The 18,598-nt window shown below is 37.7% G+C and overlaps 1 protein-coding gene across 1 annotated transcript; it reads right to left on the bottom strand.

Moving 5' to 3' along the window:
- Window positions 1-11,917: 11,917 nt before the first annotated feature.
- On the bottom strand, window positions 11,918-16,545 carry LOC110935771 (disease resistance protein RPV1). Its single transcript, XM_022178119.2, has 5 exons — window positions 16,414-16,545; window positions 14,585-15,113; window positions 13,244-14,369; window positions 12,866-13,159; window positions 11,918-12,783 (listed from the first exon to the last, which is right to left on the bottom strand). The coding sequence occupies exons 2-5, from the start codon at window positions 15,058-15,060 to the stop codon at window positions 12,241-12,243; spliced, it is 2,439 nt and encodes an 812-aa protein (XP_022033811.1). The 5' UTR covers window positions 15,061-15,113; window positions 16,414-16,545; the 3' UTR covers window positions 11,918-12,240.
- Window positions 16,546-18,598: the final 2,053 nt, after the last annotated feature.

Genomic DNA, 18,598 nt, shown 5'->3' with positions numbered 1-18,598 from the left:
ACAATCAATTCAAGACCACTCGAAATCTCCTAGCCACTCTATAGATTTCGAACTCCTCTCTCTGTTTTCTCTAAGTGTCTATTAACTGGCTTTCAAAGTGTCTAACCTAAACCCTAATGTATTATGCTGTTTATATAGGACAACCATGTTTGCATACTGGGCTTTGGTCTGGGCTAGGCCATTCTCCAAGCCCATTATAATAATTAACTTACTAACCAATAATGCTAAGCCCAATACAAAATATCCAAAGACTAATTAATCAAACTATTAAGCTGTTGTCACAGAACATGCACTAGCAACAATCACCGGATAATGAGAGCTTGAACATGGACATCTTGAAACCTTGATGATAAGTATGATGAGGGTTAGGGTTTGTGGTGGATTGTGATGGTGAATGGATTGGTGGGATGATGATGGTGATTGAGGATTAGGGTTATGATAATGATGGTAGAAGTTGATTGTGGATGATGGTGTGGTTTGAGATGGATTGGGAATGATGAAGAGGATGATATTGGCTCCAAGAATGGTGTTCAAAGTTACAAAACTCGTAACTCCTCTCAATGATCCCCCAAAGTGTGTTATATCTCGTTCAAGATGACAAGGGAAATCAAATCAGTGTCGCTGATGCGTGGTCGAATACCGATATTCTAATATGTTTAACTTTATGTTTTTACATAGCTTTTAGTTTTGAATAGCCTACTTTTGATTGGAGTGTTTTGCAGGTCTAACATAGTTTAAGGAGGTATTTGGAAGCTATTCGGAGCACCGAGAGCGAACGGGATCAACCGGAAACGCGAGATGTGAGAAAACAGGAAAATACACCTAGTTCGCATAAACTAGGCATAACGAGTCAAAACTTTATTAAACCTTTCCAAATCAGAATGCTTGGTTAAATAACCTGTATCCAATGAGTCATTGCACTCGGATAGGTATAAACTACATATTATCCAATGAGTTATTCTAAATCTAGCGAATCTATTCTTAAGTAACGAGTCATATCTAAAGGGACTAACCTTTGACCCATATACACTCTAACAGATAATAAATCTGTTCATTTCAGACTATAGAACCCCCCAGATAATCGGACTTGGGTCAATAATACATAGACTTGCGGCTTTTTGCTAAAATATAATTATATTGATTGTAAGCTAGCAAAAAGGTAAATACTCTTAACTTATTTTAGTTTTTAAACTTGGGATGGCGAATAAGCCACTTGGAGCAGGTATTACATAAATGGACCGTCGATGTTACGAATAAATGTAAGAATCCGGTTTAATCCGTTTACTTGATAACTGAAACAGTTGGGGGTTATTGGTACAGTGTCCGGACGTCCCGACTCATGAATTATTATGGCCATACGGAATAGCGTGCAGGGGTAGGCATACCGACTGTAAGGCACATTTTATTCAACTTTGGTGTGTACCCTTAATCATATTAAGGGCATGTTTGGCTAAGCATTTTAAAACAACTTATTGAGTTATTGGCTTTTTGGAAACGTCAGTATGGAATGACTCTTTGGAAAAGTTATTTTTCCCATCACATACACTCTCATTGACAAACATCATTTAGAGTTATGACTTTTCAAAAAGCTAATAAGTCAATAAGTTGTTTCAAAAAGCTTAGCCAAACATGCCCTAAATGACTGGCTCTGATCTCTGGTTCCCGATTGTAAGGCAAGTATGTAAATCTGGTGACAAGAATAAATCCCAAGAAATATTTAAAGATTGCCTAGGGGTTTTCTCTATGTATAAAACTCTTTTTGAAAGACTGTTTTCAAAATGAGTCAGTTAATTGTATTTACCAGCTTAAGCTGATGTATTTTCAAAAGACTGAACCGCAGGTACTGAACCTTATTATAAGCTAGAATGAAGGCTAAGGAATTTGCAACTCCTGAAGCTTAAGGCTTATGATGTCTAAAGCTCTGTTTATTAGATCCCGCCTGTGGGCTTATATTGAAACACTTGTAATACTTTTATATATTCAAGCTTTATTGAATTTAATAATTTTATTCCAATACTTCCACTGCATATTATTATATTGTGATAACTGTTATCCAACCGTCACGACTATACCCATCCGGGCCCACCGGGAATCGGGGTGTGACAAAGGTAAATAAGGAGGCATCACATTTACTCTGTTGGAATCCCAATGTGAGAACATAGTCGGTGAATCTTTGGTACCAGGACCGAGGCACTTGCTTTAGACCGTAGAGGGTTTCTTTGAGTCGGCATACATGATCAGGGAAACTGTGGTTTCGAAAACCCATAGATTGGTACATATAGATGGTTTCATGAAGGTGACCATGTTAAAAGGCATGGGTGACGTCTAACTGATGAACTGACCATGACTGTGAGAGAGCAGTGGATAACACCGTGTGTATAGTTTCTGGCTTTACAACCGGGCTAAATGTTTTCCCACAATCAATGCGTACGTGTTAGACCGACTATCACATACCAGTCGAGCCTTGTAGCATTCAAGACTTCCATCATATTTGAATTTGTGTTTAAACAACCACATGCTTCTGATGATGTTCATGTGTGACTGGTGAGGTACTAGTTCCCAAGTCTCACTTTAATAAGATCGTTATATTCGTTGGTCATGGCGTCAAGCCATTCCGGTATGGACAAGCGACACTCAGGTTTTTAGGTATGGGGACAATCGTAGATGTGTGAAGGTTAAGATTTTGTTTGGGTTTAACGATGCCATTCATGTCTCGTGGTCGCATAGTGTGACTTGACTGGGCAGTAGGAGTGGAAGTTTATTGAGTATTGGTAGTGGTGGGAGGGAGTGGGGTAGGTGAATGACTGGAATGAGATTGGGGCGAGTGAGTGAGTGGGGGTGGTGGGATCCAAGGGACTAAAGGTGGTGTGTGGGTCGTTGAAGTGGTTTGGGTCAATAGGTTGGTGTGGGTCGGTGATGTATGATGAGGCGGCGTGTGCCGATGATATTGTTTGGGCGGGAGAGGTGGGTGCGTCTGAAGTGGGTGACCCTTAAGTAGTAAGGTTAGGTTAGGCCGAGGATGTGGATGGTTGTGTGGGATTAAGTGTATGTTGGACAAAAGGACAAAAAGTAGTAGGAAACTGATCCGTTAGAAAATCATAAGAGGGTGATGGATGGATTGGATTTACAAAAGGGAATGTGGTTTCATCAAATGCCACATGTCCGGGAGATGGTGATTTGCTTAGTTTGCAAATCAAAGCATTTGTAGACTCGGTGAGTTTGTGGGTAGCCAAGAAATACACATGGATGAAAATGTCGAGGTTATGGATGGAGGTGGAGGGGAGTAGAGGGTAGCAAAGGCAACCGAAAACACGTAGGTGATCGTAAGAGGGGATTCGGTTTGGACATTTGATCAGCAAGCACTTTAAGAGCCTGGCAATACGCAGAGCCATTCGGGAAATCGTCAAGGCGGGTGTTGTAATATACGCTATTAGTTTTAATGATCAGACCGGACCGGTTATGCACTCCTTGGCTGCTTCAAGCCGGTAAAGATGGCTAGAGTGATAACATGAACCAAACATACCTTTCACTATTAAGTGTTTACCCTACTTTCCTAACTCAAACTAATTTACGTTTTAGTATTATGCATTATATATCATATATCAAAATAATGATTTTTATGTCCACCTCTGTTTAGATATTGTAAGACAAGAAACCAATGCTCCCATACGCTAGGAATGTAGAGAAGCAAATTGACGAATTGAACACAATAACACACTGGAGATTTATTGATTTTGACTTTGTAATACATACATAACTGATACAAAGGAACTAACTTTACAAACTGTTTTGACTCCTATTTATACAATACAAATCATCGTAATTGAAACGAGGTGACTATTGAAACGACATTAAAGAAACCACTACACGTCGTTTAACGTAGTTGACGAACCATTAATAATTACATAACAACCATTTTATGATTACCTCAATATAAATGTAGATCAATCTCGAGATGTCAGTGAAACATCATATTGATAAGTTAAATACAAAGAGGATGTACATTCAAAGGCACACTATGTAAAGCCAAAAGTCAGTAAAGCATATGAGATAATAATAAAAGTATTTGATTTCTGAATGAATTCTATTGAATAACAATACCCATTATATAGGGATGATACAATCGGTTAAAAAGGAAACACAATAATGTACAATTAACAAGGAGCACAATCTATTCCTAAAATTAATTATTCTTCTGGAATATTCTACAGCTAAGACTCCCCCGCAATTTGAACGGGGGAAGGTCCAATGCTCAAACTGGATCGGAAAGACTGGAATAGCTGGCGAGAGAGGCCCTTAGTGAATATGTCCGCATATTGAAGAGCTGAAGGAACATGTAATACTCGAATGTGGCCGATTAATATGTCCGCATATTGAAGAGCTGAAGGAACATGTAATACTCGAATGTGGCCGATTCGGACTTTCTCCCGAATGAAGTGGATGTCAATCTCTACATGCTTCGTGCGTTGATGTTGCACTGGATTATCTGAGAGGTAGACAGCTGAGACGTTATCACAATATACAATGGAGGCTCTACGCAGAGGAGTATGTAGTTCTAATAATAGGTTGCGCAACCAAGTTGCTTCAGCAACGACATTAGCAACGCCTCGGTACTCAGCTTCAGCACTTGAACGTGACACAGTGGGTTGCCGCTTCGAAGACCAGGACAATAAATTGTCACCCAAAAATATACAGTACCCACTCGTGGACCGTCTAGGATATGGTGAGTTATTATTATTGGGCCTCCAATTGTTTTGGGTGGGTTAGGGGCAAGGGGGGTAGTCCACCAAGCCCAATTAGGATATGGTGAGTTAGCTGATGCTTGGTTTCCTGCTGTCCAAAAGGAGCGACCATATCCAGAGGCGCCTCCTCGGGTATCACGTTTTCCTCATCCTCTGTAATTATTCCTGCCCCTTCCACGACCGCGTCCCCTTGTATTGTTGCTGCTGTGAGAGTCAGACGAGTGGTTATAAGATGCTGTTAGGGCCGGCTGAGGGGCCGTCGGTGTGTTGTCAGAGCTGTTAGGGTCCGGTGCCACCAAAACTGAGGTGGCCGACCCTTTTTGTACCTCAATACGGATTGCTTCATCTTGAAGAAGGGAAATAACAAGATCCCAATCTGCATCTTTATTATTTATGAAAGAGGCGGTAGTATTGTATTCAGCAGGCAGACCAAGTACCAACTGTAAGACCAGACGGGAGTCCGAGACCTGGTGATCAACATCGGCAAGCTGTGTGGCAAGACTTTGTAATTGTTGACAATAATCATCCAAGGAGGCACAAGCAGAAAGAGTCATGTTGCAGAATCGAGTTTCAAGAGCGGCGGCGCGGGCTTTCTTATTGCTGAGGTAGATCTTTTCGAGTTTGACCCAGGCTTGTCTGGCTTTTGTCGTATTGGGTAAGATTCGGGGCAAAATATTATCTGAAACGGTGTTGAGAATCCATTGCAGGACAAGAACATCGAGCTCTTTCCATTGTGGATAGTTCGGGTCCTTATCGGATGGAGCAGGCATACTGTCAATGTGATCGGAAACCTTGTAGGCGACGACATGGAGTTGGAACAGTTGTACCCAAGACGAGTAGGTGACCGTGGTGCCGTCCAGGGTACGAATCTTTGATTGTATGTTTGTGACCGAGTAGGCCGGGTGTAGGGAATTGGGTTTTTCGTCAGTCTTAGTCATGGCTGCTGATCGGAGAAAAAAAAATTGTAGGGCAGGGAAGAAAGAGAGGGTAGAGAGCTTAGGTATAGAACCGAAGCTCTGATACCATAAAAGTATTTGATTTCTGAATGAATTCTATTGAATAACAATACCCATTATATAGGGATAATACAATCGGTTAAAAAGGAAACACAATAATGTACAATTAACAAGGTGCACAATCTATTCCTAAAATTAATTATTCTTCTGGAATATTCTACGGCTAAGAAATAAATGATGCTCTAGATGATAGCTTGAGAATTAATTTCACAGAGAACCTTCTGTAACAATCATACATGATTTGGATAACTCATCCTCTAGGAAAATGTAATTTTTGAAATAGATGAATAGTCATGGATTTAAAAACATGACTAAGGTAGGGTTTGGTATGCATGAATGAGAGGTGGAATGAAATGGACCATTGAGAGGGAATGAAGAAAAGAGTGTTTGGTTGGTCGATGGAATGGAATCGCTCATTCCAAAATGCATTCCATTCCCTCAATATCATTCCATCCATCTCCCCTGTTTTTTTTCCATTCCATTCCCTCTTCACCCTTCATTAACAACACCACAACTCACTACCGTTGCCACCACCCACCACCACTGTCATCCGCCGCCGCCACCCGCCACGCCGCCACCCGCCACGCCGCCACCCGCCACCGCCGCCACCCGCCACCGCCGCCACCTGCCACCGCCGCCACCCACCTCCATCCCCGCCACCGCCACCATCCACCATCGCCGTTGCCACCTCCGATCACCGCCACCACTCACATTCGATCATCGCCGCTGCCACCTCCGATCACCACCGTCGTCGTCACCCACCTCCGTCATCACTATCAACCACCACCACCATTACCACCTGCCACCACCGTCGCCACCTCTACCACCTCTGACCACCGCCGCCACCCACCTTCACCTTCACCGTCACCCACCACCACCACCGTTGTCACCACCCGTCGCCGTCTCCACTCGCCGCCTTCTCCACCCACCCACCATCGCCGCCCATCATTGACCACCGCCATCCGATTTTATTCCTTCGTCTTTTATCGCATACCAAACAACAAAACGTAATGGTTCATTTCATTCTCACATGGTAACCAAACAAGACATGGAATGGTAATAATCAATTCCATTACCTCATCCATTCCATTACCTCGTCCATTCCATTCCTCCGTCCATTCCATTACACCATACCAAACACACCCTAAAGGTCTATGCAGGGGCGTATACCCAAGTGTATGCCTTGGTGGGAAGACACCCCCTAAAAAATGTGTATTTTATAGGCAAAAATCTCGATCACACCCTTTGAAAGTTTGGTTGAACCCTTCGTTCGCACCTCCATAAAATAATTCCTAGATCCGCCACTGGGTCTATTTGTAATCAATGTCCTTTATCTGATGAAAGCATTTGGCGATAAGACTGACTTTATATTGACTAATAGAACTATGAGAATGGCTCTTAATTCTAAATACACACTTACACCCAACAACTAATAAGGTTAACAATGGAGAAGCACACACTAAAAAAGTGTAGGTTTGACCTCAAAGGGTCAAAAGTCTAACCTAGAAGTCAAATTCTAAGTTTGACTTCAGAAGTCAAATTCGTTTGTTGCATAGTCAAATCACCAACAATTCGAGCAATGAGTAAATGAGATTAATGCAGCATTTCTAAGAACAAACATAGGTGAGATTAGTGCAACAAGCTACAATATTTCTAATTCTAAGAACAAACATAAGTGAGATTAGTGCAAGTGGCCATGATAGATTAACTACTGACAACTGTCTACTACAAGGTCCAAAAACAAGTTCAAAAGGTAAAGGAGGATGAAGTGTAAGAATGGATCATATGATTGTATTAGTGTGATTAATAAAATAAAACAGAGCACTTAAGTGAACATAAAACTTGGTTAGGCGGAGGGTGTGGGGGCGCCACCCTCGCCACCTCACGCTCTATAGCGCCCCCCGGCGCTATACACCCACACCCACCATTTTAAGAAGGGGCGCCACTGATGGGGCTCCATCATGGTAACGAGCTTGAAGGGCTTTATCAGGTGGGCCCATGTCATTTCACCCAATGAAATCTTTTTTTTTTTAATTTTTTTTAATAAGGGGCTCCATCCACACCATGCAAGTTAAAGAGGGGCGTGATAAAGCCTCATGGCTGAGGTGGATCCTATGTGGCGCTTACGTGGCCTGATAAAGCCCCTAGGGGGCTCCAACCACACTCTCCAGCCTTGGAGCCTACTGATAAATGGACTCTGGGTAAAAATTTTGGTTAAAAGAAATGATAAATAAATAATTTTCACTAAAATCAAATATTCAAATGTTATGCCAAACAAACATATGTATAGGAACTAATGGCATATGGGGAAGTTTTTTTGCATAACAACCCAATTTGTGATTTGTTTCAGCTATTTTAAATATATAAATAAAAATTCAAGATTAGTTGTTTACTGAAAGTTTATATATTATCATATATCTTAAAAGCAAAAGTCGGTGATATTTACTTATATGGTCCCTCTCTTTTTCCGTCTGAGTCTGAGCATCGTGTATACTGCAGGTTGTTTTTCTACTTTGTGTATTGCTCTGATCTTAAGAGAATAAGAGCTTTCTTCAAGCTATTTGTCAAATTACAACAAACGGATTCTAAAAACATAGGATTCACAAAATCAAACTGCACAAGAAATCATCAAATTTCACTGAATTCGACTAATGGGTTCCGCTATATTACCTCAAGAATTTCAAATCGTGTAGAAGGATTTAAAGTTGCAGCGATTTTGAGAGCCAGGAGCTTGGTATATCAAATTTGCCGTTCAGGTCAGTCTTGCTGTGCGCCTTCCTTTTTATTCATAACCTAGGGTTTCTTCTTTGTTTATTGTCTTTGGGATTATTATATTGATGCATCTTATTTGCAAATTGATTTGTCTGTTCTAAGTATTAAATTCTTTGGATTTCATGTGGTATTGAATGAACATCATGCATGAATGGTTGATTTTATTGGAATGCATGATGATTTGACACATTGAAATTGAAGAATTAGTTGATTCACCTGGATTGGAACATTTTTTAACAAATGAATATTGATGTTTTATGAATGTTTGCTATGTTTATTTGAATGCAAGATGAATATTATTTAAAGGCATCAGTATATTCAGAAGACTTCCTTAGCTTTAACTGTGAGAAACCATTCATAGCTTTGAATTAACATTAATGACGGATAATCATGACCGATTTTAAATGGGAGTATTCCATGTGATAGCACATTTGATTTGAGAAATGGATCTCAATCAAAGAATCTTGAGTTAAAAGAGATGACACCTACTTTAAGGAGTTTATTTGTTTTTTGATTAGAAATTGATGGTGAAAATATCTACATAAGCATAGGAGGATCCGCACCTATTTTGCATTTGCAGATATAGTTTTTGGTGGAATGTCTAAACCTGGTATAACTGCTACTGATGTCAATGAGGCTAAGGTAATAAGTTTTAGCAAATTTGAGATAGTTAAGTGAGTAGCTTGTCAAAACGGGTGGGTCAGATTACGGGCCAAAAGGGGTTTCGTCCAAAATGGGTTCGGGTAAAAAAGTGCATCCAAACACCCGCTATAGTAGATTCCTATGCGGATTCGCTACCTTATATTTCATTCTGTTAGGTTAAAGAAGGAGATAAACTACGTTTAACTAGGCATGTAATTTTCTTGAAGTGTATAACAAATGCCTAAACCAAACTTGACAAAACAGTTCCTGAAATGCAGTTCCAAAACAGTAAAATCGGCCAAATATTACTTGAGTACTATTTTATTTGGATGAACGATCAACGTCTAAATATAACCTTATTTATAGTTAAATTTATTTACAAACACTTTTGAGTAAGAGGCAAGCCGGGTAGGTAATCTAACGTTGTTCACTTCGGCTTGCACGTTTTTTTCTATACTATAGGTGCTGAATTATCCAATGCAGGTGCACCATCAGGACCAAAAGTTGTCATGTGCGCCTACCTTTGGATCAGACTTCTTTACCGAATCAACCACGCCTTCCTTAGACTTAGGACCATTAGAATGAACTACAAGACGCAACTTGATAAAGCTGCAATTGTAACTCCCATTTAATTGATTCAATTTAAACCTATTAAACCGAAACTAAGCATATGCTAAGCAGCATCTTCTTAATTGACAATTTGATGCCAATAATAGTTTGGTGCATTTAGCACACTAAAAACTTTATTAAAATTTATTGAGCTGGGATATTTATTGGAGTTACACATGTTCTTTTTTTATTTAACGGTAGAAGAAAATAAGTAAACATACATTATATGGATTTCAAGCTGATGAATGCTCATGAACATGAGATAAACGTTGTTTATGACTCTTTTGAATATATAGATGGATTGGAGTGTTGTTAATTCAATTGAATCTGTGGCTTATATGGGTTTTGTTGCTATTCAAGTACTTTCATGGAAAACTCTTTGGAATCTATCCATCAACTCGATGATTGCAGGTACTTACTTCTTCTTCAATGCTTTAGATCTCAGAATTTGAACATATTGTATGATTCAAATATTTCCTTTCCTAACTTTGACCCAATAGTTGGCGCAGATTGGAAGAAACTTTTTCCGGCTACTATTATTCAAGCTCGACTAAAGGAATCGTCACCAAGAGGAACCAGAGCAAATAGTTGAATGATAGGCTCTTTGCACTTTGAGCAATGGTCCCCAATATTAGTAAGGTGCTACTGTTTTGTAGTTATTAATTTTTTTAATCAAAATCATATATAGTATAAGGTTAAGAGTGTTTAACAATTGACTGATCCAATCAGTAAACATGTAGAATGCTCGGTTTGTTAACCGGTCAGGTTTTCAAAACATTATCCTTTACTGATTTTATTCAATTGAATTACAACTTCTTTTTTTTAGAAGATGGACAAGGCATCAATAGTCAAAGATATGAATGATTATATTCAACTATTGCGTGGTCAAGAGAGAACAATACAAGCTGAGTCGACGAAAAATCGAGTTGATATGAGGGGATCAAGTATTTAAATTCTGGAAGTAAGTCATGAGTTTTGTTATGAAAATAATATTGATTTGTAGATATTTAAATTCTGGAAGTAAGTCATGAGTTTTGTTATGAAAATAATATTGATTTGTATCTACAAAGTTTACTAAAAAACATTGGTAGTTGCAGGTGCATTTGTGGGAGACAAAAGAGTGTTGGTGAACCTAAAATGTAGCAAGAGAAGAGACACAATTGTTAGGCTTTGTGAGGTGTTAGTATCTGAAGCCCTATACAATTGTTTATTCCTGGATTTTAAAACCTGTTTCGTTTACAAATCAATCTTACCGAAAAGTGAAACAAGTTATATTACACCTTTTTGTTTGAACCTTATGTATGCTTATATGTCAGTCGTGCTTCTTTTTATATATGTTTTCATATGGATAACTCTTGGATTAATCCATTTGATATTTGCAATGTATTCACGCGCATTCGATTTTGCAATGTCCCGCGCCGCAACGCGCGCGGGCTTGATTACTAGTTCTTAACAATATTTTAATAGAATACAAATAGCCTATTGGCATTTATAAAAGATGTACGGAATAACCCTCAAAACCATTTGATGGGTCAAGTGACAGAATTAAACACACATAAGAATAATGTCTCTATAAAACAATGTAGGAGCTTTCATTCAATAATAATACACTTTAAAAGATTCAACCCATTTGCTTTTTTGCTAATATTTTAGATTTTAGCAGTTTGACATGTTAAAGATAAAACATTACCTGGTCGGGATGAACCAAAATACAGTTTCTAACAAATTATAACTTGTATATATTCTTTCTTGAAAAACTTACCTCAAACGCATTTGATGGATCAAGTGGCACAATTAAATCCAACATATAGTAAAATTGTATCTATCTGCCACATGATCAAATATATAGTTGGGTTTCACTTGAAAAACTTGAACGGATCCAAAACGAAAAACCAAAACTAATTAGTGTTACTATACTAGAAAACAATTTATATCCAACTAGTCTTGACCCAAGTCCTCGTTCACCAGGTACCTAACGCCACTAAGGAGTTTTACCAGCGATCAAAATCCTGGATCAATCCACCACCGAATTTATGAGGTTTCATGCACTAATGATGCGGAATAAGTAAGTATACATTGGTAAAGCTGGACTTGAGAATGCATATGCATTCTCATCAACCTTCATATCAATCAACATTTCAAACTCGATAAAACATTACACATGATATTAAAACACAGATCCTCATGTTTTATCATGAATAGACTTCAAACCCTCATGAATCTAATTTGGTATTTACATCAAATTAGCAAACTTAAAAAAAAAAAAACAACCAGAAACTATGGAAACAGGTGTTGTTTTAGGTTCATGAATATACTAGACCTTAGCTCACAGACTCAGTTCTGTTCACATTTCACAAACCACAGCTAGCCCGGGCTCGGATTTGAAACTAAGCTGGGAAATTGAGCTCAAGCTTGGCTCAGTTTTAAAACCGAGATGGCTCGGTTTGTCTTGATGTGGCTCAGCAATTCATCAGGCAATTTGTTAAGCCTAGAATTTCTAAAGACTCCAACTGGCCAATGCCCTCAGGAAATTCCTCTATGCCACAACCTGAAAGGTCAAGAACTCTTAAATGTTGTAAGCTACAAATGCTTTCCGGAAGACTTTTGAGTTTTCTGCACCCATTGAATGATAGATCAACAAGCTTATGAAGATTTCCAATTGATGAAGGTAGGTTTTCTATATCATTGTCACCAAAATCAAGCACCTGCAAATTACTATTGGGGTGGCACAGGATTATGTCCTGGAATACCTTTAGATGCAAGCCACCTACACTAAGATTCTCAAGTGATTCCAAATCCTTGATAAACGAAACAGATTTCAACCTCTCACACCGATAGAGGCTTAGGTACGTAAGCCTTTTTAAACATCCAACTGGCACATGAAGTTCTACCAAATCAAAACAACATGTAAGATCTAGCGTCACAAGATTTGGAGTCAACTCAAGGTCAAGGGTCCTCAACTTTGAGGAGCGCAATGTAATGGATTTGAGCTTCTTAAGAACCTGATGCACACCATAAAGAAGGTAGTATACTAATTAATAACTGGTCAATAAATAAAGCAAAATTATTAATCAATCATCCTACCTTTCCCCCCACCCAAAGTTGTTTGATTCTGCTGTCACACATGTGAAGCTCAACAAGATTATTTGCTTGAAAGGTTTTGGGTAAACACCAATGAGGGTAATAGTGCCATTTCAAGTACTGTAATGAATTTGGGAAGTACTGACCAACTTCATCAATCTTCACAAGGTCATCACGATCCTTATCCTCATGTCTATGAACGACAATAAGGCATCTAAGTTTCTTCATGTTTCCAAGACCTTCCAAAACAATATCAGGGGTGAGCTTTAGACGTATACACCTTGTCGCTTCAGAACCCTGTAATTCAAGAATAGTTCATGTCATATGTAAAGAAAATTGTGTTTGTCTCATCTCGATGTTACCAGTAAACCTGATTATTACCAAGTCATTATGCAATACATCTTCAATTTCTTCCTGAATCCATAATCTGCTATGTTTTTTGGGCTCATCTTGGTGCAAACAACGTACAATATTTTTTCCCATTTCTTCAATATGGTCATGCATGCTCACGTAAAGATCATCATCAAAAGTTAGTAGTAGAGATCTCTGAAAAGTTATTAGAGATCTCTGTTCAAGAACTCTTAATCCAATTCTAGCACGAAATCCACAACTTTCAAGGATACTTATTACTTCCTTTTCCTCATACCCCTTCAATATGCATGCAACATCTAGGAATATTTCCTTGTAATCATCCACAAGACTTTCATAGCTTAATTTCAATTTTTCAAGAGTCTCTTTCAATGGAATTCTTTTGAGTCTTGCTAAGGCGTCTATCCATTCATGCTTGTCTTTACCACACAAAAATGAACCCAAAACTTTGTTTGTTAAGGGAAGGCCAGCAGCATATTTTACAACTTGTAGTGATTCCTTTTCATACTCTTGAATTGGAAGATCTTTCCCAAATGCGTGCTTACAAAAGAGGGCAATCGCCTCATTATCTGATAATAGATTGACATCATGAATCCATTTTACTCTATGTGCTATCAACATTTGCTCATCTCTTGTTGTAATGATAACTCTACTTCCAGACTTGAACCAATTAAGGTCACCAGCTAATGACTCAAGTTGCTCTTGATGATCCACATCATCTAAAACCAAAAGAACCTTTCTACCACGCATCTTTGTTTTCAACATGTTTGTCCCATCATGGACACTACGTACGTTGTTGCCTTGATCATTTATCAAGTCTGAAAGGATCTGTTGTTGCAACGACAACAAACCGGACAACGACGCTTTTGAAACTTCCCTTACATTCTCAACAAAGCATTTAGCTTCAAAGTGAGCTGATAATCTATCAAACACAGCTCTGGCTAGCGTAGTCTTACCAGCACCTCCCATCCCCTTGATACCTATCATGCGAACCTCGTTCGACAATATATCTAAAGACTTCTCAAGGTCCTTTAGCCGGGGTTCCATGCCAACTAATTTATCATCAAGGTTCACATTAATGGATCGTAACTTATGTGAGATCCGCTCAATTATTAACTTAATGACTTTGGCTTCATGCCTGTGAATTATAGTAGATTCAGTTAGCTTACTCAAAAACCCACACAAAAAGTTACTTTATAGGAATATAATATAAAAAATGTAAGACATAATACCATATCAACATAAACAAGACTCGAGCTTTCCTCAAAAAAAAAAAAAAAAAAAAAAAAAAAAAAGAAAAGAAAGAAACTAAGAAAGAATGAATATTTCCAGAGAACTGATGAAGGAAATTACCCGTTAGCAGTGTTCCTCATATCCCACCCAGACAAATTGGCTGCTTCTGTGAGAGCTTTTCTCCATTTCCCGGTCTCTTTGTTGGTATGCTTGGCAAGCGATTCTCCAACTTGACCATGTTGTTTGCGAACTTCAGAGGGATCCACATCGTAGAAAACAGGGTAAGCAATCTGGTTGTTTGAATTTTGGCACTCCATAATCTTTACAAGTTCGTTTAAGCACCAAGACGAAGATGCATATTTCTTTGAGAAAACTATGATGAACAGCTTTGACTCTTCAATTGAATTCAAAAGTTGATCATTGATTCTTTTTCCTTGTTTGAGTCTCTCGTCGTCCTTGAAAGTGTGAATACTGTGTCGCTGAAGAGCATCATAAAGGTGATCCACGAAGTTCTTACGAGTGTCTTCTCCACTAAAACTCAAAAACACATCATACCGGTAGCTTTCCTTAATGAATGAAGTTGAAGAAGAATCCATTAGAGGTACACGGATCCTACAATTTTTTCTTGGCAAGCGATTTTCGAAGATGACTGCAAAGAAACAATGGATCCCTTTTAACCCTCTAGAGCATATTTTATGATAAGTATTAAACTGCTAACCACACCTTACAAATAATTACGAGGCCTAACATAAAAGTGTTATATGACATCCAACCAATTATAGAGAAATGGTAAAATGATAACCTAAATAATATCAATTATCTTAAATTCCTTATAATTATGCTAACAAGCAATTGGTTCTTTATTTGGGTCTTTCTTTTGTTTTCAGTGTGCTGATAAAGAAAAGGGCTATATCATTTCACATATGTGCTAAAATCAATTATCTTGATTAATTTTCATGTGCTAATATAATTCAAAAGTGCTACTTTATGTATGCATTGTTTTAGTATGTGCTAATTTAACTTTTTTAAGTGGTAGGATCTGTTCATACGGTTTGTAGGATAAATATGGTTTGTATCGGAACCAACCCCTCTTTATGAAACCAAAAAGATCATTGCACTAAGATAATTAGTATTCTTTATGAAACCAAAAAAGAGCATTATACCAAGATAATTTATTGATAACAAAACGATGATATATGAGTAGTTAGATGATGTGTTACTAGCTTTGTGGCATCTTGGCGGTGGGATAAAGCTTTGGGACCAATAGGTCCTGGTTCGATTCCCACAAGGAGGTTTTTCTCCTTAATTGGTGTATAGACATTATGCCTAATGGAGATGTATATGATCGGGTGTTATCCAAATTTATCGTTCAAAAAAAGCACAATAGAAATGCAAAAGTTTGACTTTCTTAAAGTCAAACCATTGAATTTAGTTATAGAAAGGTGATTCTTGCAACCTAATGATGCGTGTACCTGATTTCAAATGATATCTTTGATTGTTTGATCAGATTTAAAACAAAGATTTGACTTTCTTAGAAAAATGAAAATATGGTTATAAACTTTAAACCATGGGGGCTTTGATTTCAAATCTTTGATATATCCTAGAAACGGGGTTCAACAATATCTCTAAAACAGGAGCTTACTCATATGGTCTTCAAATTTATCTCAGTTAGTAATTTGTGAGGGACTAAAATTACCATTTCGGAAATTTATATAAGTTATGCCGATTTCAAACAATTTACCGACAGATTCAATACTACAATCAAGATCCAACTAAATAAATAACATACAACTTTAAAAAAAGAAAACCACCATAGTAAAGTTGAATATAAACTTAGAATAATTTACACCTACAAAACTATTATCCAAAATCTCTCAATCAATCAACTTAAAGTTGAATATAAACTATCACTGTTTCAATAATTTAAAGATTCGAGTGAAAAATATTACCTCAAAATAGTTGATCGAAACAGCACCCAAATACTCCAATGCTATTGAATTATATCAGTTGACTTGTTCTTGTTTTGATCTGATCTGATCTGTTGTTCTATTTCTTACAAGAAAATTATATCCACAACACCCAACAACTTCCGATTTGACTTTTTCATTCATTGACTTTATAAATTGATGACGAGGACATTTAAAAATGGACGAAGTTAACTAGTCGACTAAAATGGCAATTCTGAAACCTTTTTGGGCTCATATGTGAAAAATGAAATATTTAGACTAAACCGGTAAAATGCCCAAAACCACAGGGACTAAAATGACATTTAACTCCAAAAAAATAAGGCCTTAGTGGTGGGAGCCAAACCCTTGAACTTGAGACCTCTACATCATTTTGACACGATTTTTTCCACTCCACCACTTACTTATTATGTATAACTAGTGGGGTTTCCAGAGCTACGTGACGGGAATTTGGTCGGTATCGATTTGGGTCGTTACGGTATTGGTACTTGCTATAGCAACCGAAAAGAGAAAACAATAAAGTCATGGTGTCACACCCCAACCAATGGCGGAAACATCGGGATGAGACGAAGTGTGAAGATTGCTAGAGACATCATAACGCTATTTGTGACAATATTTAGAAAATCCAAATTCCATTTCATTTCATAACTTCAAATAGTCAACATTACAAGAAATTCAAATACGACAAGTTTAACAAAACAACATGATAACATAACAAAATTTTGATACAACATTTTAAACCCTAACGTCTATATGTGTATCTAGGCATCAACGCTACTTCATTTCATAGCATCATCGTCCTCAACCTGTAACATGTTTAAAATAAAGTTCAATGCAAAAGCAAAGGCGAGTATACAAGTTTGATACGTACATAGCAAAAGATAAGTTTGAACAATTCCTCATAGCAAGCATGTGATTCAAGATAAACATTTAAACATGGCATGTGTCTAACATATCAAACCAAGAAAACGCAACTTGCTCATGACATAACCAAAGTTTCAGTAGAGGCGGGTCGTTAATCCTATAGCGCTACATATGTCAAGGTTTGGCTCGTACGAAGTTAATGATAAGTTCAACACATAAGAATCACCCAAATTTAAAGTATCAAGCCATCACATATACAAGCATGTTATAGGAATGTTCATGTGTTTAGACAAAAGTTCATGTGTAAGTTTCAATAGGTAAACATGTTACACCCCAAAAGTGGTAAAAGTAAAAGGGGAAAAGTACGAGTATACTCACAAAGTTTGCATATGTTTTTCGATTATCCAATTGTTGACGAGTAGAGATTTAGAGTCCGAATGTATAAGGGTTAAGGTTCAAGTATGTTTAGAGTCGAGATTCGGTGTTTAAAACAACATAAAAATAAGATATGAGAATAACATGGAAAATAATCATTTAGTACATATGATGCTTGTTCTTGACACTAGGAAACTCGAAGGAGTTTAGATGTTTTCATGTAACAAGGTTCCATTAGAATCGTGACAAGTTATCATAGTCTAGTATGATGTAATCTAGTACCCCGACATATGAACACTAGTTCATCATCAAAGATTCGATTATTCGAATAATATATTTAGGTTATATAATATATGTCCAATAGTTCAAGCATGAGGTAGAAGATTAAAATCTTCATTTTGGTACCTCTAAATGTCATAGAAGTCATGTAGGAGGTAGGAAGATCAAGTCTTCCATTTAGGCACCTCTATGTGTTCACCACTACACTTGATGTAAAAAAAACAACCAAGGAGGGTCATGAACATACAATAAAGAATAAGAAATATACACACTAACTAAGAGAAATCATCAAATCATGTGAGGATTGTATGTTTGGACAACCCAAGTTGTTCCATAATCACTCATGTATCAAAGACAAAGTTTGACATGACTTGTGGGTTAAAAACCCTAAACAAAACACCAAGTTTATGAGGTTTAATCCTCTGATTTTAAATGTCTCAACCTTGTTTTTAAGCTTAACCAACCATGGGATAAGTTGTAAGCATTAGGACATAGGTATGAGATGTGTTAGACACAAGTTGCATAGGTTTAAACAAGTTTTTGATGAACATAAAAACAAACAGAAAGTTTATGGACTATTTCGGGGCATTTCCAGGTCTGATTTCTCCAAGGAGAAGTCTAGGAATCGAACCCCATGATTATACAAGCAAGT

This window comes from Helianthus annuus, chromosome 4 (genome assembly GCF_002127325.2).
Source record: "Helianthus annuus cultivar XRQ/B chromosome 4, HanXRQr2.0-SUNRISE, whole genome shotgun sequence".
Classification (NCBI taxonomy): domain Eukaryota; kingdom Viridiplantae; phylum Streptophyta; class Magnoliopsida; order Asterales; family Asteraceae; genus Helianthus; species Helianthus annuus.
This window is presented reverse-complemented; position numbering and strand designations above follow the sequence as displayed.

Coding starts and splice junctions, on each gene's coding strand:
- LOC110935771 (XM_022178119.2), bottom strand. CDS start 15,060: ATGGATTCTTCTTCAACTTCATTCATTAAGGAAAGCTACCGGTATGAT. Junction 13,160..13,243: donor ATGTATTGCATAATGACTTG/GTAATAATCAGG, acceptor CTTGAATTACAG/GGTTCTGAAGCGACAAGGTG. Junction 12,784..12,865: donor AACTTTGGGTGGGGGGAAAG/GTAGGATGATTG, acceptor GGTGTGCATCAG/GTTCTTAAGAAGCTCAAATC.